Source organism: Lycium barbarum, chromosome 3, assembly GCF_019175385.1.
Source record: "Lycium barbarum isolate Lr01 chromosome 3, ASM1917538v2, whole genome shotgun sequence".
NCBI classification, from domain to species: Eukaryota; Viridiplantae; Streptophyta; class Magnoliopsida; order Solanales; family Solanaceae; genus Lycium; species Lycium barbarum.
In genome coordinates, this window is record NC_083339.1 from 143,016,566 (window position 1) to 143,044,305 (window position 27,740).

General features: G+C 34.9%; 3 protein-coding genes and 1 long non-coding RNA gene across 4 annotated transcripts; all 4 read left to right on the top strand.

Moving 5' to 3' along the window:
* The first annotated feature begins 5,149 nt into the window (after window positions 1–5,149).
* On the top strand, window positions 5,150–6,355 carry LOC132633210 (uncharacterized). Its single transcript, XM_060349478.1, has 2 exons — window positions 5,150–5,369; window positions 5,488–6,355. The coding sequence occupies exon 2, from the start codon at window positions 5,540–5,542 to the stop codon at window positions 5,963–5,965; it is 426 nt and encodes a 141-aa protein (XP_060205461.1). The 5' UTR covers window positions 5,150–5,369; window positions 5,488–5,539; the 3' UTR covers window positions 5,966–6,355.
* A 3,335-nt stretch (window positions 6,356–9,690) lies between these two features.
* Window positions 9,691–10,696, top strand: LOC132633211 (calcium-binding allergen Ole e 8-like). Its single transcript, XM_060349479.1, has 2 exons — window positions 9,691–9,989; window positions 10,241–10,696. The coding sequence occupies exons 1-2, from the start codon at window positions 9,744–9,746 to the stop codon at window positions 10,484–10,486; spliced, it is 492 nt and encodes a 163-aa protein (XP_060205462.1). The 5' UTR covers window positions 9,691–9,743; the 3' UTR covers window positions 10,487–10,696.
* A 6,464-nt stretch (window positions 10,697–17,160) lies between these two features.
* Window positions 17,161–20,404, top strand: LOC132633212 (uncharacterized). Its single transcript, XR_009579608.1, has 2 exons — window positions 17,161–17,708; window positions 19,994–20,404. It is a non-coding gene; the product is annotated as an uncharacterized LOC132633212 (long non-coding RNA).
* A 3,231-nt stretch (window positions 20,405–23,635) lies between these two features.
* Window positions 23,636–26,314, top strand: LOC132633213 (ras-related protein RABA6b-like). Its single transcript, XM_060349481.1, has 2 exons — window positions 23,636–24,012; window positions 25,739–26,314. The coding sequence occupies exons 1-2, from the start codon at window positions 23,792–23,794 to the stop codon at window positions 26,193–26,195; spliced, it is 678 nt and encodes a 225-aa protein (XP_060205464.1). The 5' UTR covers window positions 23,636–23,791; the 3' UTR covers window positions 26,196–26,314.
* The last annotated feature ends 1,426 nt before the right edge of the window (window positions 26,315–27,740 follow it).

The following is a 27,740-nucleotide window of genomic DNA, read 5'->3' on the forward strand; positions in this document are numbered from 1 at the left end:
ATTTCCTGAATCCAAAAATCCCCCCTTTCCACTGATTTGGAGATGGATATTTATAAAGCGATTTAGGGTTTCTTGTGACGAAAAAAGAGAGAGGAGCGGGGGGAGACAAGATTAAGTGGGGGTGACAGTGAGCGTGGGGGGACAGAGGAGCGTGGGGGGGACAGAGGAAGGTGGAGCGGGAGAGAGAGAGGGATCGAAGGAGGAAGAGAGAGAAGGGGTAGGGTAGAGGGTGGAAGAGAGAGGAGAGAGCGGCGGAAAAAATGGGAAGGGAACCCTAGGGTTCCCTTGTTTTGGACGAGAGTTGGGCCGGGTCGGGGAATGATTTAATGGACTGGGTTGGCTAAAATGTGGGCTGGTTTGGGCTACTGAATTAAAAGAATGGGCTGATTGAATTAAAATGTGGCCAGGTAAATTAAAATGTGGGTTGATTTATGAATTGGTCCGAAAATAGTATGGGTTGATTGGGCTACTACATTTAAATAAAAGACCTATTTAAATAACTTGTGTTAAAATATTACTTAATATAAAATATGCAATTGTTAGTGCTCAGATAAAAAATTGCATTGTAATAGTCGTGCAATAATATTTTGAAAATCCACAGTAAATAAACACTATTATTTAATTATGCAAAGATAAATGCAATGCGTGTGCGTAAGCTGGTAAAATATGCTGAAATGATAAAGATGTGAATAATAATAATAATAATAATAATAATAATAATAATAATAATAATAATAATGATAATGATGGCTAGTAACTGTAATAGAATAATGAAATGCCGGTATTGATAAGAGGCTAATAATTATATTTTTTGATTTTTTAAATATATATTTTTTAATTTTCCAAAAATATTAGAAGCGTAAATAGGTATTTTGGAGGAGAGGCGGGACAAAATTGGTTGTCAACACTCACGGGGTTCGTCAGACTTTGCCTATGCCACCTCCATTCCCAAATTTGGATGAACTTAACCAAGCAAACTATTTTACCACTTCACAACCAGCTCATTCCGAACCCATTGCCCACCCCCTCACTCAAAATGCTCCCCTTTTATTTACAGCCACCTCTTCAAAAGCTCAATTCATACCGCCGACACATGATGTTACCAATGCGCATCAAGTTCCTCCAGTGTATACTTATACCACAGCTCCACCCATGACACAAATCCAAGGACAATATCGCACAGATGTTGATCATTATGTTGAAGTCGAAAATGTGGCAAGGGCAGTTAATGATGAAATGATAAATAGAAAGCTCAAAAGTTTGGAAGATGCCATGAGAAGTTTGCGTGGACTCGATAGTAACCAAAGCGTGAGATATGAAGAGTTATGTGCATTTCCTGAGGTAGAATTGCCACCAGGTTACAAGATTCCAAAACTTGAGAAGTTTGATGGGTCGGGAAACCCCTTCTTCCATTTGAAGGTCTATTGTGAAAAGTTGATTGGTGTGGGGAAGAACGAAGGGATAAGAGTCAAACTATTTAATCAGAGTTTGAGTGGAAAAGCTTTGGAATGGTATTCCAAACAAGATACAACCAAATGGCGTACTTGGGATGACTTGGCAAATGCTTTTGTGGATCATTACAAGTTTCATGTTGAGATCGCTCCTGACAGAATCTCAATTACAAAATTAAAAAAGAAGTTAACCAAATCATTCCGAGAATATGCCATACGGTGGAGGGAAGAAGAATCTAGGGTACACCCACTCATGGAGGAGACAGAAATGGTTACTTTCTTCATTCAGGCACTAGAGCCGGAATACTATGAACGTTTGGTGACAATGGGCGGAAATTTTTTTGCAGAAGTGATCAAAGCTGGAGACATGATCGAAGATGGCATTAAGACAGGGAGAATAACAAGTCTTGCGGCTTTACAGTCTACTAGTAGGGCCATACAAACTGGTACTCTCGGAAACGGAAAGAAAAAAGAAAAAGAAGCGGCATCGGTAATGGCTTTGGGAAACACATCATACCACCATCAACAACCCCCGCGATATCAGTCTAACGCTCACCACTCACAATATTTCCAATATTCTCCACATCCATACAACCAAGCTTTGTCATCTTACCAACCTCAATCACCACAAATTTCCTACCCCGTTTACAACACACAACCAGCATATCGAGCTCCACGACCACCAACATACCCAGCTCCACCATCACAATCTCATCATCCAAACAATGCATCCGCACCTCGCCCAAATAAACCGTTTCGCAATTTTACACCATTGGGAGAGCCATTGAGCGTTGTTTTTGAAAGACTGCAAGCTTCAGGCTTAGTATATCCTGTGGAAGGTAGAATCCCAGATCCACTACCTAGAAGTTTTGATCCCACTAAAACATGTGCATATCATTCGGGGGTAAAAGGTCATTCCACTGATCGTTGTTACGCGTTGAAGCATAAGGTTGAAGATCTTATCGAAGCAAAACAGATCATGGTCAAACAACCGGCACCAAATGTGGTTACCAATCCACTCCCGACCCATGATGGGGCCACGATAAATATGATTGGAATAGATGAAAATGATGACGATCCGGCCGAATTCATTGTGCCTGTGGATAGCGTGGAAGATCATGGTCTTGTAGCCGTTGCTTCTCCAGCTGTAGTGATAAGGGGTTGCGTACCTATCGAGATATTAGGAGCTTCGTCGACGCCTGTGGAAGTAGTTCAAGCACCAAATCAGTTACCAGTGCTCGATACCAAAGCCGTACCGTGGAATTATCAACAAGCTGTGATGGAGATTAAGACATCAGGAATGACAAGGTCTGGAAGATGCTATACTCCGGAAGAGCTAGCTAGATTGGGGCAAGCTAAGGAAACCAATGTACCTCCCAAAAGGGTCGTGACAGAAGCAGAAGCAGAAGAAGTTTTTAGGAAGATTAAGGCTAGTGAGTACTCAGTTGTGGATCAGTTGAAAAAGACCAATGCCCAAATTCCTATTCTCTCTTTGCTTTTGAGTTCGGATGTGCACAGAAATGCACTCTTGAAGATTTTGAATGAAGCATATGTTCCAAGCGAAACAACTAGTGAGGCGTTAGCCGGGATGATTGAGCGCGTACTTGACAGCCATCGAATCAGCTTCGATAATGAAGAACTCCCGCCAGAAGGATGCATGCATAACAAAGCGCTCTATATAACTGTCAAGTGTCGTAACATGTTTGTGGCTAAAGTGTTGATTGATGGGGGTTCTGGACTTAACATCTGTCCACTAACAAGTCTGAAGAAGATCGGATATAATGTTAGTGAGCTCAAGACAAGTGATGTGAATATTCGAGCATTTGATGGGGCTCAAAGGCGTCCTATTGGAGAAATAGAGTTGAAAGTGTTGATTGGGCCTGTTGAGTTCATTACGGATTTTCAAGTACTTGATATTTCCACGACATACAACATGCTGTTAGGAAGACCGTGGATCTATCTGGCTGGAGCTGTACCATCTACTTTGCACCAAACTGTCAAATTCGAATGGGATCAACAGCAAATATGTATACATGGAGAAGGGGACACGTCTTTCTATCGAGAGCAGTTCATCTCATTCATCGAGGCAACAGGAGGGTTCGATGGAGCAACTTACCATGCTTGGGAGGTTGTGAATGTCATTAAAGAGGGTGAAGTGTGTCAAACTCAAGAGGTCAAAAGGTCATGCGCCGCAATTATGGTCGCAAAAGAAATGCTGAGAAATAGGTACCAACCGGGATTTGGGCTAGGGAAGACGTTAAATGGGCGGGTTGAGCCAGTCGTTCTCCCTACGCAACAGTTTACATTTGGTTTGGGATATGAACCAACTGAGGAAGAAATGAAGAAAGCACGAAAGAATAAAGGGAAGGAGATTCCATTGCCAAAACTCATTCCTACCATTGATCAAACTTTCTCAAAACCTTCCAGCTTCAAAATTTCAGATCTGATTGTTGAAGTTGCCTATGATGATATTGTGAAGGGCATCAAGAACTTGTTCGTGAAAGATGAAGATGATCATGTTGTGGTAATCAAAGACTTTGTTGAAATACTGACCTTGAAGGCTGCTGAGCCAGGGCCTGAGTTGAAGAATTGGATTTTATCTTAGCCCCGGTCCACCGGGAGTTTCAGTAATTTAAGTTAAATTTCTTTTTGTAATAGGCCGGAGGCATCAGCTGGAACATTTAGTTTCTTTTGTCATGTTGCCTCTATGTTTTGTTGCGGCCTTTCTAAATTAGGACTTTGTCATTTGTTTGTAACGAACTACGTTTGGCCTGACTTCCTGTTGGATACGTAGGCAGCCCACATCGGGTTCGGCCACTCCTTTCAAAATATTTCAATGTCTTTGTTTTGTGGGTGGAACTACGTGTGGCCTGATTTCCATTTTGGATACGTAGGCAACCCATATCGGGTTCGGCCCCCTTTTTTTATTAAAAACAAAAAACTCAAAAGTTCTTATTTTGATCACGAACTACGTCTGGCCTGATTCCTTTGGGATACGTAGGCAACCCGAGGCGGGTTCGGCCCTTCTATTTTAAAATTTTTAATATCTTCGGTTTGTCCAAACATTTTGGTTCCTATAAAATACATAAGGATTTTTATACAAGACTTTGGTCTTCCCACCGTTTAAATTCATGTGTCTTAGTATCTTGAAACTAGGACAAAATTTTGAAATCGGTCAAATCACTTTCAAAAACTTTCATTATAAGTTCTTACTTTTCAATTGTCCAGAATCAAGCGTCTCCAGGACTGAAACTGGGACAAATTTTTAGAAGTTAGCACAAAAGTGGTCTTAAATGTTTGACGATTCTAAATAAAAGTCCGCCCATATCTTTCTAAAAATATTGATAAAGTCAAATTCGAGTCTTCACAATCATTCTATCTATTAGAGCCACTAAGTATTTCCCTTCGAAGTCATCCAAATCTCGCTATTCTCAAAATACACTTTTATTACTTATAACTGAAACTCCCGGGCAAAGCAAAATATCTGGTGGGACATCGAAGAACGTGGACGCAACCGAAGCAAAAATCAATTCGAGGGCCAAGTTCCCCAACAAGCACAAGTCAACCAATTTTCTTTAAACTCACAACTTTTCTTTGATGAGACAGGTTTCAATTAACATAGATGTGGCGCATATTTGACTCTTCTTCAAATTTTAGTTATGGACGTGAACAAAGAGTTAGCCTTCTGCAAAAGGCAAATATTTGTGTTTCAGAAAAATGAAGTCAATTTGGTTGTCTCCGATCAAGACTGTTGAACTGTGTTTTGCTTGTGCGATCACAATTTGGATATGTCAATTGAACTTAAAGTGGTGATTTGGAACCATAAGTTTGTAGAAGACTCTAGTATTTTGGAATTCTTCAAAGTTGGTAATAAGGGGAATGAGTGAGGTGGTTTATTAAAATAAACAAGTTGCTCTTGTGCGTCTTCTCTGCATTTTGAATTTCAGAAACTTCATTATCTTTTTTAATTATGTAGCCATTACTTTTCCAACACACTTTGGGGCAATTCTGATTTGTTGTGGATGATGATATGCAGAGAGGGTTTTAGCTGCTAGTAATCCGGGTACCCAGAAAACAGGCCTCACACCATGTTTGCAAGTGGACCCCCAACACTTCCCGATGTTCCACAAGCTAATGGTGCGGTTGCTACTCCCGTTCCCCCACGACCTTTTGCAAATGGTCCTATGCCTCCAGCTCCTGTTCCAGCAATCCGGCCACCACTTATGCAGCCTAATATGTACCCACCAATGCAAATGCCTCCACCACAAGCTTGGCAGGGACAGCCTATGCAACCAGGTTCAGCTGGCATGCCTCAGCAGCAAATGCAATTCAGAGGAATGGCACCTCCACCGCCCCCACAGGTAGCTCCACCCTTAAATAGGGCCCCTCCACCACCAGCTGCAATAGGTGGTAATGTTTGGCGACCGCCACCACCACCTCAGCACTTTAATGGTGGTCACCATCCAATGCAACATGTGTCGATGCCGCCACCCCCTCCACCTGCACAAGGTTGAAAACTTGAGATGCCAAATTTTGTAGTAGCTTGAATGTCTCTTTCCTTTCTGGGATACATATTGTTAAACTAGTGCATACGCTGTAAAAAAGTGGACGGTATTTCAACCTTTTAGTCGAGGATTGTTCCATGTGGAAGTAACTTTTGCTTTTGACCTCTATGGGAGGTAGAGCAAGATGATTGTTGATTTAGTGGAAACGCCATATGCAATCTCTGAGACATCTGATTGTAAAAATCTACACGTCACAAAATTAGATAGTTATATGATTGCTAGTTGTCTGTTCCTCCAACCGTACAAGGATCTGCTAAACATTCTTTGTGTTGGAAGAAGTTTAACATTTCAAAATTTAGATGAGGACAGTTAAAAGAGTTTGTTGTGGCCCTTTATTCAGCAGCTCCTTCATGCTTCTGTTCACCACTTGAAGGTCAATATTTCAGTTTCAGGGTATTCAAAGATTGCATAGCAATGGTGATGAATCTTTTTTTTTTTTTTCAATGCCGCACTCTTGTTGATGTTAACATTGCGGTGAGAGGCAAAAGTATGTTTGATTTCCAAGTACTTTGAATCGATAAGTGAATGAATAATAACTAAACTCAAAATGACTATTAAGTTCTATGCACTTACGCGTAGAAGTATTACAATATGGGTTGGTAATTGCATGTAACTATGTAATAGAGTTGATTGATAACCTAAAGTAAAACTTATTGTAACACGTTAGACTATGTTGATAATGTAAAAAATTGATGATGCTGTAGTCTCTAGGTAATGCATATGGTGCAAGAATAATTTACGGACCTTTTGGAGTGGGGTGGGGAGAGGTGGTTTCCTGCTCGCTTTTTAATTTTTCACTTTTGTGAGAAGTTACCAACTGATAGAAAGCACATGCATATTGGCGATTTAAGTACCATGAATTAGTTGAATGAACATAGCTAAAAATGTGTGGACCCAAACTTTTAGGTTCTCAAAAGGATAGTTTATAGTAAAAGCCCTTAATCACTTTGTTGGTAAGGTCATGTTCCTTGCCAAAGATTTGAGTAATGAATAAATTAGCCTTTTAAAAGGGCGCATTTTTCACGGCAAAGTCCTAAAAGAGGTTCTAATTCAAAACGCATTTTTGACTTGTCAATAAAGTTATAGAGGTTTAGGCATTGTTAACATTTATGGCATGAGTTTTGGTAGTTCAGTTAATTTGGTAAAATTAGGTAGCATTTAAACATAGCACATATGGTTATTCAAAAAATAGCCTAAAATTAGGTTTATATTGTTTCTTAACAGTGATTTTCTAATTCGGCCACTAATTTTTTCTCCTCTTGGGTACACCGACTGTGTTTGAAATTGTAAATATTAAAAATAATCCGTTCCTTCCTTAATGGAAAAAATGATTATTTGTCACGAAACTCTTCACTAAGCAAAATTGAGTGTTCGTGTAGCAAATTTAATTGCATCTTCCCCACGCACAATAATATTAAATTTTTTTGATACAACTGTGCCTCATATTGTCACCATAGTTAAGTGTATGAAGAAATATATGGCATGCAAAAATTGGTTTAATATAAGTATCGAATGCGGGTAAATTTTACATGATCATATCGTCAATTCTTCTCAATATAATTTAGAAAATTATGTTGGTCCCAGTTTTATGAACCTCCGCCATGTAAGATAGGATTCAATTTTCCATCTAGTTATCCATTCCCCTTTCTCCCATGTACAAAAAGAAGGAAAAAAGGAATACTACAAAATAATTTAGTATCATTAAGTCCCTTTCATTTTGCCGCAAATGAACTAGACACAACATCAGTGCCATACGTGCTAATAATGGCTTAGGTGGACGAGTAAAATTTTGCTCTTGTAGTTTAAAATGATCGGCTGCTTTTATATACACGAATCAATCGACATCATTTCGAACACCAAATTGATTCAACATCTATAGTTAAACCTCTCTATAATTATTATCATCCAACAATATTTTACTATAGCTAAAAAAAATCTTTTTGAAAAATTGATTTTTCTTCATATAACGTTATATTATATATATGTTCCTTATAATTACATTTCGCTATACCAATCAAAAGTATTTACGGAAAAGGGCCTAAAATACCCTCGAACTATTGAAAATGGAGCAAAAATACCCTCCATCCACCTTTCAGCCCCCAAATACCCTTATCATCCACCTATTGGGTCTAAAATACCCTTATCACTAACAGAATCTTTTCATTAAACACGTGTCATTTTTCTATTGGTTGGATTATAAAATTAATTAAACTAATTAACTTTTGCAATATTGACCAGATAGTGCCCCCCACCCCCCGACCCGACCCCCCCCCCCCCCGTGAATTGTTTTTTTTTTTTTGAAAAAAAAGTTGACATTTTTTTTTGCACCCCACCCCGCACCCCTACCCCCCTCCCCCTCGATGCAAAAAAAATTAATATTTTTGAAAAAAAAAGTTTTGATATTTTGTTTTGGGTTTTTTTAGCTGGGAGGGGAGGGGGGCGTAGGGTGCGGGGTTTGGGGGGTGGGGGAGGGGGAAGGTGCGGGGTGGAAAAAAAAGTCAACTTTTTTTTTCAGCTGGGAGGGGGGGGGGAGGTGTAGGGTGCAAAAAAAATATTGTTACGCTTCTCAACTTTCTAGTAAAAAGCACAAGTAGTGTGAAATGTCTTGATAAATTAAAATGTCTAATGTAATTGAGTTACCAAAAAAAAAATATCTCACCCTAAAAAACATGGTATATTTTCAACCAAAAATCTAAAAGGCACAAGTGTAGACTACAATTTTTTTTTTTTGCACCCCACCCCGCACCCTACACCTCCCCCGCACCCCCCCCCCCCCCCCAAAAAAAAAATCTAAAAGGAACAAGTTGGCTTTTTTTCCACCCCGCACCACCCTCCCCCTACGCCCCCCTCCCCTCCCAGCTAAAAAAACCCAAAAAAAACGTCAAAACTTTTTTTTTCAAAAATATTAATTTTTTTTGCGTCGGGGGGGGGGGGGGTTAGGGGTGCGGGGTGGGGGTGAGGTGCAAAAAAAATGTCAACTTTTTTTTCAAAAAAAAAAAAAAAAAATCACCGGGGGGGGGGGGTACGGGGTGGGGGCACTTCGGTTATCTGGTCAATTAGTTTAATTAATTTTATAAGCCAACCAATAAAAAATGCCACGTGTTTGACCAGAATATTCTGTTAGCAATAGGGGTATTTTAGACCCAATAGGTGGATGGTAAAGGTATTTGGGGGCTGAAAGGTGGATAGAGGGTATTTTTGCTCCATTTTTAATAGTTCGAGGGTATTTTAGGCCCTTTTCCCAAGTATTTAAACAAATTACGGCGTTACAAAGAGATATGATTGTTCTTTCTCAATTCCCAGCTGACTAAAATTGTTTGCTTGGACTTTACCAATAATATGTTCCAAGTGTTGATGAGTATTGAATTAGAATTGCATCATCAACGGACAAGTGTTAAGAATGAAGCAGTTGCCAAGTTCGAATTCTGAACGGTAGAGAATCATGATGAAAAAAATAGATACACACGTCTATCTTTAGATTATGGCCCAACGCGTCTTACACACGCCTAATGTCATGGGCTTCCACTTTGGTCCTTCCCCTCTCTCTCGGAATTTCCTAGTATTTCCTAATCTTGTCTTTAAGTTAAAAGTAATAATTTCCCCACACGGCTCCCAACTCTTTCCTTGTCTCGTCGTTCCCTCATACTATATGCTTCCCTCCTATATATAGACCGAAACCCCATATTTTCTCCATTATTACTGCCACTACAAGTCTTCCTTTTCAACAATGGCTGCTACCGACAATGTCAACACCAGCAACAATAACTCAGTTACCAAACCCTCACTTTACCTTCAAGACACAAACGAAGTCCAAAAAGTGTTCCAACGCTTCGACACTAACGGCGACGGCATGATCTCAGCCGAAGAGCTTTCTGGCGTCATTAACGCCCTTGGATCTGACACATCTCCCGAGGAAGCCGCTCGTATGATGGACGAAATTGATTCCGACAGAGACGGTTTCATTAGCCTCCAGGTAGGGTCAAAATGTGCTGATAAGTGTGCGGGTTGCTTGGGCTGGGCTGAAATGGGTTAAAAACTCAATCCCTACAATTTTTGGAGTATAAGATATTGAATAAAAATCTCTTTAATATTTTGACAAGATTTTTTGATTAATTTAGGCTAAATATCAGCCTACATATTTATGGAGTGAGCTAATAAATGGGCGGGGTTCAAATTTGGACAGTTTATAATTTTATGGGCTAATTTTTGCACCGCAACTTTCAGGAATTTGCAGAGTTCTGTAAGGGCGGAGGTGACGGTGGCGTTAAGGAGCTGCGTGAAGCTTTTGATCTCTACGATCAGGACAGTAACGGCTTGATCTCAGCCGTTGAGCTTCACAAGATCCTCACTCGTTTGGGTGAAAGCTGCTCTGTTGAGGATTGTACGACAATGATAAATTCATTTGATTCCGATGGTGACGGTTATGTTAACTTTGACGAGTTTAAGAAGATGATGACCAACAACAAATAGCCAAACAGGCCCTAGGTTTTCTTATCGTTACTCTCTGTTTTAGCGGCTGATAAAGGTGAGGTGCATGGGATTATTGTGCTCCCCTCATAGGGTATAGTTTCTACCTCTTAACTGATGATAGATGGAGAAACGTTAGTAGTACTGAACTTGTTAGGTTGACGCCGTTAGTTCACTTGATCCGATGTTAATGAAATTTAGTTTGTATCTCTACTGACATCTGTTTCTTCGTTTTCTGTGAAGATTAAAATAAGCTTTGTCATATTATATTATAATCTAGGAGAAATACTTCTTAGTACTGTGCCTGTAAATGATATCTTTTATGTAACTATACTCCAAGTACGTTATAAGAATTTTTAACTATCCAATGCATAGGAAAGGAAATTAAGGGAAATGCTATTTTTCACATGTATTAGAATCCAAATGATGACTTAATTGTAATGTAATAAAATTAACATTAGTTTAAGATGATAGTTGCACATAAAACGGACACAAGCTACAAACAATTTGCTGTCGAGGCCCATAGTTTGGGATGTAGAAATGTTCTTTATGAAGTTACATTGGTAATTTTTAATGATTTAATACTATTGATAATTCGAGTGTCCAAACAATCAGAGTTACATTGATAATACTATTGGTAATTTGACTAGTCGTGAGTCGTCAACATCCCACTTTCAGATATTGGCTGTACTTTTACGCTAAGGAAAAGAATTGCAAGCGCGTCGATGACAGGGTAGCTCGCTGTTTCGCGGAATCACTTTTTTTTTTTTTTTTTTACCATTAATTAATATACATGAGAGAGTCCACTTTATGTAGCAGCAGTAAAATGTCGTCACAAGCAACATGATACATATTGTATGCTTTGATTTAATAGACTTTATGAATTTTTTCCCTTGTGCTACTTGATCATGAAGACCAAAATATGCTTGTATCATGTATAACATGTGATATGCGTTATAAAACTTTTCATTTAACAATCATTTTGATGTACAGTTTGGCTAAGATATTATGTGCATCCATTCTTCTCAAAAGCTTGTCAACCTAGAAGCACTCGTTCGGTCCACTCTCTGTCATGAGTGTTAAATACAACCCCTTAGAGTTAGACATCCTTGCTAACAGTTGCACAACCACAGTACAGAGGGCGAACAAGAGGTTGTCCGACTCTAATATCATATTTGTCACGATTCAAGTCCATGACAAGTATTATCCGTTTTGGTGCAACATGCCTCACAAATTTGTCCTTCGGGCTATGCTATCTTCAAGCCCTAAATCATGTGTACCATTTGGACTTATGTTATCATCAGAGGTGAATTTAGAATTTAAATTTTATGAGTTCAATCTATAAATTTTTAGCATTGAACCTATTATATTTTTAAAATTAGGGATTCATATCTACTATTTATTGTAATTTTAATAATTTTTTACACGTTAATTTAGGTTCCGCTGTCAAAGTTTGGGATTCAGTTGAACCCACGTACACTTATAAAGTTTCACCATATTCCATTTTGATGTAAAATTCGCCTTAGGCGTAACTATCACAACTTCCATTTTACTCGCCCTCCGTCATAGGTGCCATAGCGGTGGTACTTTCATATTCTGGAATCTGTATATCATAGCCTCTCGCTATTGTGAATTGTGATTTTAGTTTCAGATTAACAGTTATCTATGGTCCATGAAAAGATATATGAGAGGAAAATATAGGAGGAGAAAGCCCAAGAAGTTACGTATAGGTGATGCTAAAAAGACTAGGGGTGTCAATTGTCAAGAGAATTTAATTGAAATCGGACTGGTCAAAGTAAAACAAAATAGGGAAAGTTACTTAAATACAAGTAAATAAGTAAAATATTTCGTAATCTATAATTATTAACTAAATTACATAATCTATAATATATACTTTATATTTAGGGTATATGTATGATTTTATACCATAAATAAAAAAATATTGCTATGAATAAAAGGCTAATAATAAGGAGTTTTCTATATTAGTGATAACCAAATTAAATACATATAAAAACACATTAATTACTTTTCTAAACATCCCAATATACTCAACTAGCATTTTAATCCATAAAATAGTATACTACTGTTTATATGATATATATTATACAATTCGTTGAACAAGTATGTATATTCTTGTACTTATATATTACGTATATTTCACTATTATATACTATATATAATAATTTTTTTTATGTATATTAACTAGTATGTACTATATATAAAATAATTTCTTACGTATAGTAAACAAAAAGTGTGTATATATATTACGCATATATTGTTTATTATATTAAATATATACAAATATATATTTAATTGAGTTGATTTTCCTATTTCATGGAGGAGAGAAAAAAATTGAATAATTAATATGTGATGGCAGAAAGGAAGCCAAGTTTTATGTGATAGGGTGTCAATTATTAATTAAGATTCTATTTTAGTGGTAATCCATAAGTAATTATATTATTCTTTTTATATATTGTATATTTTATATGGTATAGAGTACAATTGGTTGGCACATAGAGTAATGTATTCATAGATTAGGTATATCATAATATTATATACTATACACAAAATTATATTATATACTATATATAATATACAAATTTAAATATACTAATTACTACTATTATATTCACAAATGTTTTGTTATCATCTTTTCAGTTAAATATCTCAATTTGAATATACCATATACTTTTTGAGGTATAATTTTATGTAAATTTCTTATACCATATTTCCTTATACTTTGAGTAAATATCTCAAAAGATCACTCAATTTTGAGTAATTATGAGGCAAAATCACTAAACTTTACTACATATCAATAAAATCACTCAACTTTGGCCTTTACTCTCATAAAATCAGTCAACTAAATGTGTCATCAAAGAAATTTGATATGGCAATATTGATCAATTTTTTTATACCATGTAGACATGGACCCCACAAATAAAATAAAATAAAATAAATTCATATTTTGATTTTCGATATACATTTTAGTTTTTTCTAAAATTTGATGTATAAAAATTAATCTACTACTTTAGACACTTTATGTGAGAGTTAAGTTGTTAAATTTCAGTTGACTCATTGAAAACACTAATGCCAACAGATTTAATTTTTAACCTTAGTTCCAACGTATATTAACTAAAGAAATTGTTGTTTTTTTTTTGGTAAAAAAAATTGTTGTTGCTTACAAAAGGAAAGGGTCCAACCAGTCCTATGTGGCCTCTTCTTTTCAGCCAGACCAATAATAACATTCATGTGTTTCTTTAATTATATTATTTAATTGTGATTAATTAATATGTATTTTTATTTTAGTTATTTCTTAATTATAATAAAATTCATACATATTGATTTGGTGTAATTATCTTTCATGAGTAAGTCTTATCTATTAAATAGATATTACGTAAGCAAAGTAGAAAGATAAGAAAATAGAGACGAAAAGAAAGATCGTAGAAGCTAAAAAAAAGGATAGTGCAATAAATAAATAAGAAAATAATGTCAAGAAAAAAAATAAGAGCACACATAAAAATCAGGTAGAAATAACAAAGAAAATGAGTTTTAAATAAAGGGTTGTGGGTGGATGTTAAGGTATTAAAATATGATTTTTTTTAATTTGTGGGGTGCATGTTTACATGGCATAAAAAAATTAATTAATATTGTCATGTCATATTTTTTATGACATATTTAATTGAGTGATTTTATGAGAGTAAATGTCAAAGTTGAATGATTTTATTGATATATAACAAAGTTCAATGACTTTACTAAATAATTTTTCAAAGTTGAGTGACCTTTTAAGATATTTACTCGTCAATATACCCATAAAATTAACAATTCTATAGTTTTTGTGTACAAGAGATAGAGAAAACGATGAATAGTTATTCATGAAAGATTAATCAATATTGAGGAGATAATCGAACCAAAAAAACATATACTACACTTGATAGTTGCACAAAAAAGAACACAAGCTGCAAACAACTTGGTCTCGAAGCCAAGTTTGGATATAGATATTTTCTTTATTAAGTTATATGGAGTAGTAATTTAATGATTTAGTACTGTTGATAATTCAAATGTAGAAAAAATCAGAGCTGCGACCCGATGCGACAATTACTCTTGACTAGTCTTGAGTGGTCAGCATCCCCACTTTTCAGATATTGGCGACTGTACTTTTACTCGTTTACACTGGGGACGCTAAGTAAAAAGTAATGCCCAGTACCTTCATTTTATTAGCGCGTCGATGGCAGGGTAGCTCGCTGTTTCGCCAAATCACTGTTTTTACCATTAATATACGAGTCCGGAGCCTAAACAGGGGCGGATCTACTTGGGAGCCGAGGGTGTTTGGGGGGTGGATCTACTTGGGGGCCGAGGGTGTTCGGTGCACCCTCGGTAAAAAATTATAGTGTATATATAGGGTAAATTTTCTGTGTTTATGTGCATATATTAACTTTTAAACACTCTCGGCAAAAAATTACAGTGTATATTTAGCTTTTTTTTTCCGAACACCCTGAATGAAGATCCTAGATCCGTCACTGAGCCTAAAGGGCACATTTATGTGCCAAAAGTACCAAATGGGGTTGGCTTCTCCAAGATAAACCAAAAGGGGTTTATCGTGGAGCACCCCACATTATGCAAATAAAATTAACGCTCCTCTGTCCGTTTGTTAATCTGTCCGTCTATATCGTTAATATTTTAAAATAAAATAAAATTATAACGCATGATGTGAACTGCTCCACGTTTTGCAAAACCAGTACACGTTATGTAAAAGTTATTTCTTAGTGATATTGATGAATGCAAGCATTTGGCCTCCAACTTTAATGACAATGTTATATATTAGCATCACAACTTTGAAGTGATATTCCAAATCAGCTTTGGTTTATATATAAAATGGATGACATGAAATATTTATCTAGGAGAATATAACTCTAGTGATAACTTTTCAAACAATAGTGGTGGCTTGTATCTCTCCTTGTTTGGAAACATTTCTCTTTGTAAGCCAAACTTTTGATCACCATATGTTATTTCAAACTTTATAATGTCTAAAACTATAAACTATCATCAGAGTAGTGCATGTGCAAGTAAGACTTATTTTTGCAAAACGTGGACCAGCCCATGTCATGCGTTATACATTTAAAAAAAAAAAATATTAATGATATAGACAGACGGATTAACAAACAAATAGGGGGCGTTAATTTTGTTTGCATAACGTGGGGCACTCCACGATAAACCCCTTTTGGTTTATCGTGGAGAAGTCAACCCCTTTTGGTACTTTTGGCACATAAATGTGCCGTTTAGGCTCCGGACTCATTAATATACTACCAGTATACCATTATACATGAGAGAGTTCACTTTATTTAGCAGCAGGAAAATGTCGCAGCGAGCAATTAAAATCTCAGTGGGCGGTTGTTGCGATTTAAGTCCATGATACATATTGTCCACTTTGTTTTAATAGACTTGATGAATTTTTTCTTTATGCTACTTCATCATGAAGCCCAAAAATGCTTGTATCATGTAAACATGTGATATACATTATAAAACTTTTCATTTAATTCTCTCATTTCGATGTATAATTTGCCTAAGATATTATGTGCATCCATTCTTCAAAAGTTTGTCGGCCTAGAAGCATGTCAGTCATTGTTTTTTACTCGTTCGGTCCACCCTCAGTCATGAGTGTCATATACACCCCCTTAGGGTTCGACATCCTTGCTAAGATTTGCACAACAACCGTCTGAGGGAGTGTTCGATTCTAAACCGAATTTGACACAGCTCAACTCAAGGAACGTATTATCTGCTTTGACCAAACAGATCCCAGACTTCACGTCCTCATTGAGGTTTGCACAACCACCATACCGATAGACTGCTCGACTCTAATATCATATTTGTCACAATCCAAGTCCATGACAAGTATTGTCCGTTTTGGTGCAGCATACCTCACATATTTATCATTCAGGATACGCAATTATCGAGCTCAAAAGCACGTGTACCATGTGAACTTGTGTTATCACTTATAAAACATTTCACTTTCCTATCCCATTTTGATCTAAGATTCGCCTTAGGTGTAACTATTGCCACTTGGATTTGACTCTTCCCTCCGTCATGGGTGTCATAGAGGTGATACTTTAATATTCTGGAATCTGTATATCATAGCCTCTCACTATTGTGAATTGTGATTTTAGTTTCAGATTAACAGTTATCCATGGTCCATGAAAAGATATATGAAAGGAAAATATAGAAGGAGAAAGCCCAAGAAGTTACGTATCAGTAGGTGATGCTAAAAAGACTAGGGGTGTAAATTGTCAAGAGAATTTAATTGAAATCGGATTGGTCAAAGTAAAACAAAATCATTTTTTTGCGCGGATTGTCCTTCTTTCGGGGTGTTCTTTAAATTTTGTCCCTCAAATTGGTGATCTTTAAGTTTTGCTCTTCGCTTAAAAAGGTGATCAAAAATACTGAGATTTTGGGTTCGAACCCCCCTCTCAGGCATAAAAATAAAAATAATTTCGCAAGGCAAGACTTTGAGAAAAGTCTGTCTTATGCGGCATAACTAAAAGTTTGTCTTATATATAAAAAAACAGGTATCTTCGACCTGGAAATTTCGACCTCACTTTTGGTCGAAAAAAAATCGACCTCATGTGGTCGAAATTTCCATTTTTTTTTTTTTTTAATTTTCTTTGGAATTTCGACCACACGGGGTCGTTTTTAACGAGAAAATATAATTTCAACTGCATGAGGTCGAATTTTTTTTCGTACAAATAATAAATGAAAAACAAAATCATTTTACACAAAAATAAATTATATAAATATAAAACAGTTAATTAAAATTTAAAAAAAAAAAAATCTGACTTAATTTTTTCAACCACATGCGGTCAAAAAATTTCAGAAAATATACACCCATAGCCCGATGAGAATATTTCATCTTCCCCCAAAACTCTCTCTTCTCTTTCAAAAAAATGCTTTACCCTCTCTAAATTCATCTCCCCCAATTTTTCATTTGACTATACTCTCCTCTTCTTCACCTAATTCCCTTTCTTCTACGTGCTTCTAAGCGCTAAAATAAAGCTCCAACAACTCCAAAAATACACAAATCAAACTTTATCAATCGGTGCAGATTTATCGGAAATGAGGGCAGGATGCCGTATCTCCGGCCACCCACTACCACCGTTGTACTCCAAGTAGGCGACGGCGTCCACCACTACCACCGGAGCAGCCACCATCCGCCGCCGACTGAACAGTGAGCTAGGTTAGTCTTTTTTATTTTTTTGATTTTTGGTTTTCAATCTCATTTTATCATTATTAGTTGTATTACTTTGTATAGTTGTAGTTTAATTAGTAGATTTGTTAACTTTATTGATTGTTCAATGTTTGCTTTTGGGTTTAGAATGTTAACTTTATTTTTGGGTTTTGAATTGAAATTGAATGTTGTTGTTGTAGTATTCAAATTGAAAATCCAATTAATCTTGTTCATCAAAGCATCTGAACTGTAAGAAATCTTGTTCTTAACTCAAATGATTTCTCTGTTTGAAAAGCTAGTGTATTTTTTTCTTTTAAAGGCTGATGATTTGAAATACAATCCATGTTCTCCTAATCATTTTCTAGCTCCAAAATCTGACCTTGTTGGTTATCGAATCCATGAGTCTAAACAAGTCTCCCAAAACAGCCCCTTTAACCTGAACTGAGTTTGACCAAAAAATGACCTCCTGCAGTATTCTGTTTGAGCTGAGGATTTAAGGACTAGTAATGGATATAATTCCTCATTTAAGCCTTTGGTTGTTTTATCTTCCAGTTATTAGCAGTGTTGTCAAAGGCGCGCTTAAGCCCTGAAGTGAGGCTCAAAACATGTTGAGCACTTCGCCTCGCTTAATGTGCGCTTCAGTGTCGTTATCAAGGCTCCAAGACATACTATTCCTTGCCATTGAGCCTCTCTTGAAGATGTGACACTAGATGGTTGATATTTCACTTTATCGTGATGTTTTTACAATTTCTTTATCCATATATTCGTTATTCATGCTTACTTTTACAATTTCTTTATCCATATATTCGTTATTCATGCTTACTTTTGCTTTTGATAACACTGGTTATTAGATTAACTGATCTTCTCGTTAAGAGATTTTTTCTTAGTTGAATGTTAACAACTGAAAAAATAGGATTAATGTGCATTTGGACAATATTTGGTTGAAGCGGAAAAAGATAATATATGAAGTTTAAATCTAAAAAAGTATATACTCCTATTTGAAAGACGCCATGAATTCCACTTTGAAAAATGTTGAAGTTCTGCCAGTGAAGTATCAGTCAAAATGCTCCTTAAAACAAAATTTTCAATAATTTCATCAATATTTCGAATACTGGAGTTCAGTAGTCGCACATAATGATGCAAATGCTGTACTCCAGACAATTTGTGAATGACAAAATATTAGTATTATTTATGACCAAATATAGAAATGAGTTAAGGAATAAGATTTCAAAAAATACTTACACTTGTGGAGCTATCTACTGGACTTTCACTTGATGATTGCTGAAAATGATTTGCTAGGCCATATGTCTAGCTAAAGCTCCCTCCATATCTTGCAGAATTGATTAGATCCAATGGCTGTAAATTCATGTCCAAAGAGCTAGAATTTGCTTGATTTATATTCAAGTTGGACACGTTTATTGTGGGATATATCTGACTAAATCTTACTCTATTAGTACCACTAGAGTTTGTAGAATAGAGAAGATTATTATTATCTCCAGGATAAAGTTGAAGCCCAGTATTAGAAAGAGTTCCAAGCAAAAGCTTAGCATTCATATCACTCAATTCTCTTTCCTCTATACTTGGACTTTTCAACATTTGAGTGAATCTTGGATATGAATCTGATAATGAATTTTCTTGCTTTACTAATTTGCTGTTGATGTTGCTATTAGCCCAGTGAAAGCTCAAATCTTGAGTAGTACCCATAGAAACTAGGTTTGTGCCACTTTGTAATTGCTGCCTTAATAATAATGGATCACTTGCTGCCTTAATAATAATCTGATAATGAATTTTCTTGCTTTACTAATTGGCTGTTGATTTTGCCAGCTTGTGTAAAGAAAACATGGGCTTTTTACTGCAATTTCTTGATCTAATACCATCAAAGGTGCGTTTGGTATGAAAGAATAAATAGACTTGCAGGTGTGCCTTTCACAATAGTTTATACATGATTAGGTAGTACACCTTCATCATCCTAAACATTTTTGAGTCTAGAAGAATATTGCTAGCTTTGATGTCCCTATGGAATATAGGTGGATTAGCTTCTGTATGGAGGTAAACTATGCCCTTTGAGTTAAAGGTTGAACTGTTGAAGAACACTGGAACTAAAAGAATTTGAGTTATTTCTTGATTGTTGACTCTCAGACATTTACGACTGTTCCAAATTCATGTTGCTTCTATATCCCACTAAGTTTTTATAATTGATACAGTTGGTATACAAATTAAACTGTTTTGGTCTTCTCTGTACTAGTATGTATGTCTCGTTCAACATTTTTTCTAACCTTTTTTTTATTGTGTAGATGGTGTGTGATAATTGGGGCAACGTAGACGACCTTCCCATGATAGACGACGTAGGTCACAGGCCAATGTAGATCATGGTTTTGTGGATGAGGATAGTGAGGAGGATTCGGATCATGTCTCTAACACCCAACGTTGACTTTTTTGATTCGTATACTTATGGATTCTAATTTTGCTATGTTTTCTTGGATATGTATATGATATTTAAGTGTTTGAATGTAGTTTTAATTCGAATTAGAAGTACTTTGAAGGTGAATTTGATTGTAGAATGTAGTTTATGGTTGTTTAAGTTTATGATGTTTAAGTGTTTCAATGTAGTTGTAATTTGAATTAGAAGTACATTAAATTGGAATTTGAGGTTGAATTTGATTGCAGAATGTTGTAGTTTATGATTGTAGAAGTACTTTGATGAATTGGATGTGTTGATGAATTGCATTGTTGATTTGGTTGATGAATGAGATGGGCTGGTGGGCTGCTGTAAAAGCAGCTGAATGCTGGATTTTTTTTTCCAGATTTTCGACCGCAGTAGGTCGAAAATCAACCCAGATATTGATAATTTTCGACCTAGTGAGGTCGAAATTGTACCCAGAAATTAGAATTTCGACCTCATGAGGTCGAAATCTGGCAACAATATTGCTAAATTTCGACCTCATGTGGTCGAAATTTTGATTTTTTTTTTTATATTTTAATATTCTTTCATATTTCGACCACAAGAGGTCGAAAACTTTTAAAAAATATTTATATAAAAATAATATTTTCGACCGCATGTGGTCGATTTTTTTTATTAATAATTAAATAAAAAATAACCTTTTCGACCTCACGTGGTCGAAAACTTTATTTTCGTAATTTACGTAGAAAACTTGTTTCGACCGCGTGAGGTCGAAAATTTTCGACCACGTGAGGTCGAAAAAAAATTTCACCCTAGCTGTTTGCGACTATGCCTTGAGGTCGAAATTTTGGTCGAAAATTGGCCTTTTTCGATCGCGTGAGGTCGAAAATCACTGTTTTTTTAGTAGTGATAAGACAACTTATGCTGGATCTGGCATAACTTTAGTTATGCTTTAGGACAATCTATGTTGTCTCCGGCAGAGGTTGCCGGCATAACTAAAAGTCTGCCTTATAAGGCAACCTCTGTCGGATCCGACATAACTTTTCTAAGCTTTGCCTTGCGAAATTATTTTTTATCTTTATGCCGGAGCCGAAGTTCGAACCCAAAACTTCAGAGTTTCTATGCGAAGGGCAAAAATTAAAGACCAACAATTTAAAGGGGAAAAATTAAAGACCACCCCGAATGAGGGACATTCCTTCGAATTGCCCAAACAAAATACTGTGAATTATGATCCAATCAGTCCATTTAGATTAATATAGGTTGGGCTAATAAAGGCCTTAGGTGGGTACACCTTTTGCCATCATATCAACATGCATATTATATTATTCTAGTTTCAAGGATTGAGAAATAAATCAATCAAATAAGAAAATAGGAGAAAAATTGTAACAAATGATCTAAACGAATGCGGTCGTTGACGTCAAAACAATGCATATGTATGTACATTGGACGATTTACAGCATGATTTTGACACTTATATTATTAATTAATGACAATTGCCGGTTAAATTCAAGGGAAAATTGTAAAAAATACCTCTCTATTTTGAAAAAAGGACTAAAAATATCTTCTGAACTTATTTTGAATTAAAAATACTCCTTTTCCCTAAATTCAATAAGCAGGGGAAGACAAAGAATACTGAAGGCGGCAACTTTAACGGATGGTCAAATTAAACGATTTCTCGAAGTTTTGTGACTGGATTTAGTATACATCTTTAATGGGCTTTAGGAGTCCAAATCGATACATGTAACTTTAATTTATTTTCATTTTGGTTAACTCAGCTAGGAATATTTCTACCTCAACTTTATTACTAGTTGATAATATTGGTAAAATCTGCCCTTATAATATGTTAATGAAGCTAAAGCTTGAAAGAACACACCATCTTTTCAACTCTTGATGCTATTTGAATATTTCTTGGCCATCGTTTTCTCCATAATCTCGTAGATGTTTATTTTCTACTCTCTATATATATATGAGTGTCTTTATTTTCTTTTGAGAAAACAGCACTTGCAACATTTTGTCCAAAGCAACCCTGGTTCTATCAACCTTGCAATATTTTTTTTAGCTTTGTAATTGAAAAATAGTCATTGTCATAAAATTTTATAATCCGTAGATGAAATTCAGGGCATTGTCATCGAGTTCCACTTGTGGAATTTGAGACGGTATAATAATGACTATTTTTTAAAAATAGAACCGCAAAATGATTGTAAACTCTACTTTTACGATAAATGGCTACGCACCAAAGTTTAGCATATTTTTTTTATTTGGGTTTTGGGGCGAGCGGGACTCAAATTAAATTATATTTTTCATATGTTGGTTTCAGGTTTGCTCTACTTGTGCATGACCATGATCCGTGACTTAACTTTTGAATATTTTTTTTCCTTCTTGGTGCCGGCATTTTCCAAATCAATCTTGAATGGCAAAAAATAGGTAAATTTTAGGGTAGAAACAAAGTGTAGAAAATGATTATGTTGGTCACATGAATACAGTGACTATTCATTTTGTCGACCTTGAATATAATTTTGGACTTTCGATCACATGCGTACATATTTTAACGACTAAAAAATTATATGAGCAAGAACAATCTGTTTACATGAATCTTACATCTTACTTTTTCTTTTGTTTCTTAGGATTTAGATAATCCTTTCCTCAAATGACTTGATTTGATACCAAACACATTGATGTTTTGGTTGAATGTCGGAGTATTGAGTTCATTACTAACAGTTAGGTCAAAATCCTTTTAATGAAGAATCCATTTTTTTTTTCTTCTAAAAGAAAAGGATTAGGAATGATTATTCATTTTCTTACTTTATTCTTAAGATGGCTCTAGGCTCTAACTATAGGTGGATAATCACATAACTTTTAGCCCCACTCCCTCCCACCCCCACGTGGCCCACTGCTAATTTGAGGGTGAGGAATAGATTGAGGAATCCCCAATCATGAAGCATGAGAACAAGCAATTATTCACAAATAAAAAATATGGAAAAAAAAATATTACATATGGATCAATTTGTTTGGTCACTGCAAAAGTAACCAGTGTTCTGGTTAGCACTACAAATTAAGTGGATGTCGCCTAATAAGTGCGAGGATTATCCTGTATACATTGAAGGTGTAAATTTTACACTGTCAATATATTGTAACTTGATATAGCAAATAATATGTCATTTAATGAGTCTCACACAACGCAAATTCAGATTCTAATTAGTCAGGATGTCAAAACGGATACCAGACATTGAGTTTAAAACCAAACAAAATAAATTAAATTATTACTTTTTATATTGTTAATTTATTTGCAATTATCTTTTCGGTGATTTGATAGTGTACAAATTCTTTTATACTTGAGTGTATACAAATTAAACTCCAAATTTACTGTGCCTTTCCATATCCTTGTTTGAGAAAATAATTGAATTAATGAAAAATAATTAATAGGATTAGAAAGACATAATTATTAATCAAAGAACCTCCATAACGTCATTATCAAAAGGGTATCCCATGGTACACACTCATTGCCTGTTTTTCTCCTGGCTATTTCCAAAGGAGTCCTCATGGCTTTGGTTTCACATTTATGTGTGTGTGACTATGACATGAACCCATACCTGCTTCCTTCTCCTTCTTATTCTTCTCCTCTTATTTCCTCTTTCTTTCTTGTTAGTCTTTTGTATTTTATATTTTTAGTGTTCCTATACTAATTATTCTTATGAGTATGGGAGATTTTGATGAAGAGTGTGATTATTTATTCAAGGCAGTTCTTATAGGAGATTCAGCTGTGGGAAAATCTAACCTTTTATCAAGATTTGCTAGAGATCAATTTCAGCTGGATTCTAAGCCTACCATAGGAGTGGAATTTGCTTACAGAAATATTAGAGTTGGTGATAAACTCATCAAGGCTCAAATATGGGACACTGCTGGACAAGAAAGGTACCCAATTTTTTTTTTTTTTTAATATTCTTTATTATTATCCCTCTCTCTTCAACAATCTTCTTTCATTCTTAAACAAAGTCATAAAACACAATGGTTTGGACTCTTTATGCGTGTTTCTATTATGATCATAACTATTGATTAGTGTAAGTTTTGGGTAAGTGTTAGGATTCTCCCTTTAGAAACTCTTATTTCTCTTTTTGGGCAATCTTGGCTTCGTTGCGGTGGGCGTACTACCGTCAGACCTTTTTATAATAATATTTTACTATAACGGTCAAGTTTTCATAAGAACTAATTATTATATATATATATATATATATATATTCTACATCAGTATTTCGCTATAACAACAAAAAGTATTCGTCCAAACGAAGATATCATAGAGATGCTTGACTCTCTATAGAATTAGGTTAATACTGCAAGAATATCTCGAGACCTTTTTTTAGTATTACCAAAATATTAATGGATGAAAAGTTTGGTCTTAGTTGTGATAGTACCATATATAAAATACCTGCAAAAATGAAATTGAGAGAAAAGAGGTGCTACTTGCAAGGAGAGTTTGTAATTGATTGAAGGGCTAAATGATATCTCAACATCGCTCCAAACCGGCCCAATTAATCTATGAACCTTATCTACACGCCTCTATAAAAGTCTAAAAAAGTACCCATACCAGCTCACAACGTTGTTTGACATGATCGATAAATTTGACTAAAATGTGTATATAAAATCAATGAAATCGATTCATGTTCAATTTCTTTCTCTCTTTATTTTTTTTTGTCAAAAAAAAAAAAGAAAAAAAAGAACGATATTGCTTTCGCTATCCATTACGCCAACTTGGCGTTTTATAATTGTTTCAGGTATATATCCATTCTTCAATAATTAACTAGGAAAATAACAATAATAGTAATGATAATAGAAAAGCAAAGAGCAATATCACAAAAGGCAGATGATAATGCAATGCGTTGTCAATACTTTATTAGGAGTATTAGTTTTCTTAAATATTTTTAGTTCATGGTGGAATCTTAAACTTTTAGCTTAAAAGTATATATATAAAAAAAAAAAAAAATGTGATCTCAAAGTTTCAATATTTAGAAGTGCTTTTTTCATGAATATCCAATACTATTCTTTTTCTTCTCGTCTTTAATTGTTTAGATTCATAAATACACTTTGATGTATAGCGTCTACAATAAATAAATAAAATAAAACATATGGTGTATAGGTGTGTGAGTAAATGGTGAAATCTTCGTCGTCAGTTGTCCTGTTTTAGGAGTTGTTTAGTAAATAACTTTTTTTTTTCTTATGGACTTTTAGACCACAGTATTGTGAAATCATGTTCTAAAATTTTACAAGTTATTGTAAGTTTTAAATGATAGTATTTTCACAACTTTTACAAAGGTATAAATAAAAAGGTATAAAATCTATTAGTGACCGTCTCAAGGACATTTGCCTAAATCATATGGGTAAATAATCAAGGCAATACATAGAATGTTGGCTAAGCGCCTAAGCCAACCAAAATATAGTCTCAGCCCTCAGGTGTGATGTTGTGCTTCGACTGAGCTCGCACTGTTCTTCTCAAAAAATGTCACACCGTTAAGAATATTCGATCCACTCATGTCTTATGTAAAAGTTTCAATATTCTTAATTAACTACCAATGTGAGATCGATTTTATTTGCACAACCAATATAGTTTGCTAATCCTCAACATAAATATTGTTCCTTTTCTCAGGTTTAGAGCCATAACAAGTTCATATTATCGTGGAGCACTTGGTGCTTTACTTGTCTATGACATAACAAGAAGGGCTACATTTGAAAATCTAAAAAGATGGCTACACGAGCTTAGGGAATATGGCAGTTCAGACATGGTGATTGTTCTTGTTGGTAACAAATCTGATTTGGCCATTGCTGCAAGAGAAGTAAATGTTGAAGACGGGCAAAGCCTTGCACAATTAGAAGGATTATCATTTTTGGAAACATCAGCAATGGAGAATTTAAATGTTGAAGAAGCATTCCTTTCAATGATCACAAAAATTCATGAAATTATGAGCCAAAAGAGCTTAGAAGCAAAGTTGAATGAAGCAACTACACCAAAGTCTCTTCAGGAAGGGAAAAAATTAGAAATCATTAACATGATGGATAATGAAGTAACGGCTACTAAACAAAATGCTAATTGTTGTTTATACTGAATTTACTAATTGTAATTTCTTTGACATATTATATAGTTGGATAAAAAAAAAGGGATCACATTTTAATTACTTTTGGTTGTTGCTTTAATTTCTATCTGTTATTGGATCTTGTTAACTAATCTCTTTTGTTCCTTAGCTTTGGGAGTTTTTTATGATACACAGCAGCGTCCTCCATGAAAAGTAGTGTTGTTTCATTATGGAAATGTATTGTATGCTGGACATATTAGATTTAAGTGTCAAATTTGATTTTATTTTCCTTCTCGTCTCGACTTACTATCGACTATAGCAAGAGGGACTTTGTCTATATATATGTATGTGGCTACGTACAGGGATGGGTGTAGCCTAGGTAGAACTCAGAAGCTTTTGACCTAAATCATAAAAGATTCATCAAATACATATAAAATTAAATTTAAAGTTCAATTATAAAAACTTGAAGTTATTGTCTAAGATTCAAGACACGTAAAGTTTAAACATCTCTAACTACACGTGCGTGTCATTTTTAATCAAGCTAAAAAAGTAGTAGCAAATGTTAGTATCAAAGGAGTAATTCTAAAATGAATCAATTATCTTAAAGATTGGTCAATGTTATTGGTTACTTTTCGTCTATATAAAATTCTTTTCGTAAAAATCTTTGGTACCAAATACATTTGAATAGAAAAAAAAAAAAAAAAGTGGAACCATTACGTACCCACAGATTATATGCACTAGAATATACATCACTAGATACATGATGTGACCAATTTTTTTTTTGTATCCACAAAGAATAATAAACTATTGGATAGATCGAACAATTACGTCTTTGACCAGATGAACTAGATAAGATATATATGATAATATAGAAAAATAATTAAGTAAAAGGACCAATATAAATAAGTAAATAACTAATAAAAAATAAGCAGTTATACTTACTTGATTTCAAATCACAATTTAAAAAGAAAGTAACGTGAGAAGAAATGGATGGAGAAAGTTACTTTACTTTACTATTATATAGAAAGGTAGGTTTGGACACTTTTTCGTCGACAGTTTGTGGGCTCAAAAAAAATAATTGTGAGTCCATATATTTTAAACAACTACTAATATTTAAAAAAAAATTGTGGGCCCATATATTTTAAACAACTATTAATATTTGAAAACAAAAATTGTGGCCCACATATTTTAAACAACTACTAATATTTTTAAAAAAATCGTGGGCCCCACATTAAACACCAACCAGTAATTAAAAAAAAGTGGAATCCACCACATCCAAACTCACAGGAAAAAAAAAGTGGATCCCATATTAATAAAATCAAGCAATATTAAAAAAAAAAGTGAATCCCATAATAAAAAAACAAACAATGTTAAAAAAAAATAAGTGCTTAGAAAATCAACAATTAAATCAATAATGATGGATTCATTGCCACATGCGTATCAACCCATTAGAGGGAGCAAATGAAATTATTGTATAGCAACATACTTAAAATACAAAAATACTTAGAAAATCAAACAATTAAATCAATAATGATGGATTTATTGCCACATGCGTATCAACCCATTAGTGAGAGCAAA

What these genes read in the sequence shown, in the direction of transcription:
- LOC132633213 (XM_060349481.1), top strand. Translation starts at nt 23,792, where the DNA reads ATGAGTATGGGAGATTTTGATGAAGAGTGTGATTATTTATTCAAGGCA. An exon ending in GACACTGCTGGACAAGAAAG is followed by an intron (nt 24,013 to 25,738) that starts GTACCCAATTTT and finishes TCCTTTTCTCAG; the next exon opens with GTTTAGAGCCATAACAAGTT.
- LOC132633211 (XM_060349479.1), top strand. Translation starts at nt 9,744, where the DNA reads ATGGCTGCTACCGACAATGTCAACACCAGCAACAATAACTCAGTTACC. An exon ending in ACGGTTTCATTAGCCTCCAG is followed by an intron (nt 9,990 to 10,240) that starts GTAGGGTCAAAA and finishes CGCAACTTTCAG; the next exon opens with GAATTTGCAGAGTTCTGTAA.
- LOC132633210 (XM_060349478.1), top strand. Translation starts at nt 5,540, where the DNA reads ATGTTTGCAAGTGGACCCCCAACACTTCCCGATGTTCCACAAGCTAAT.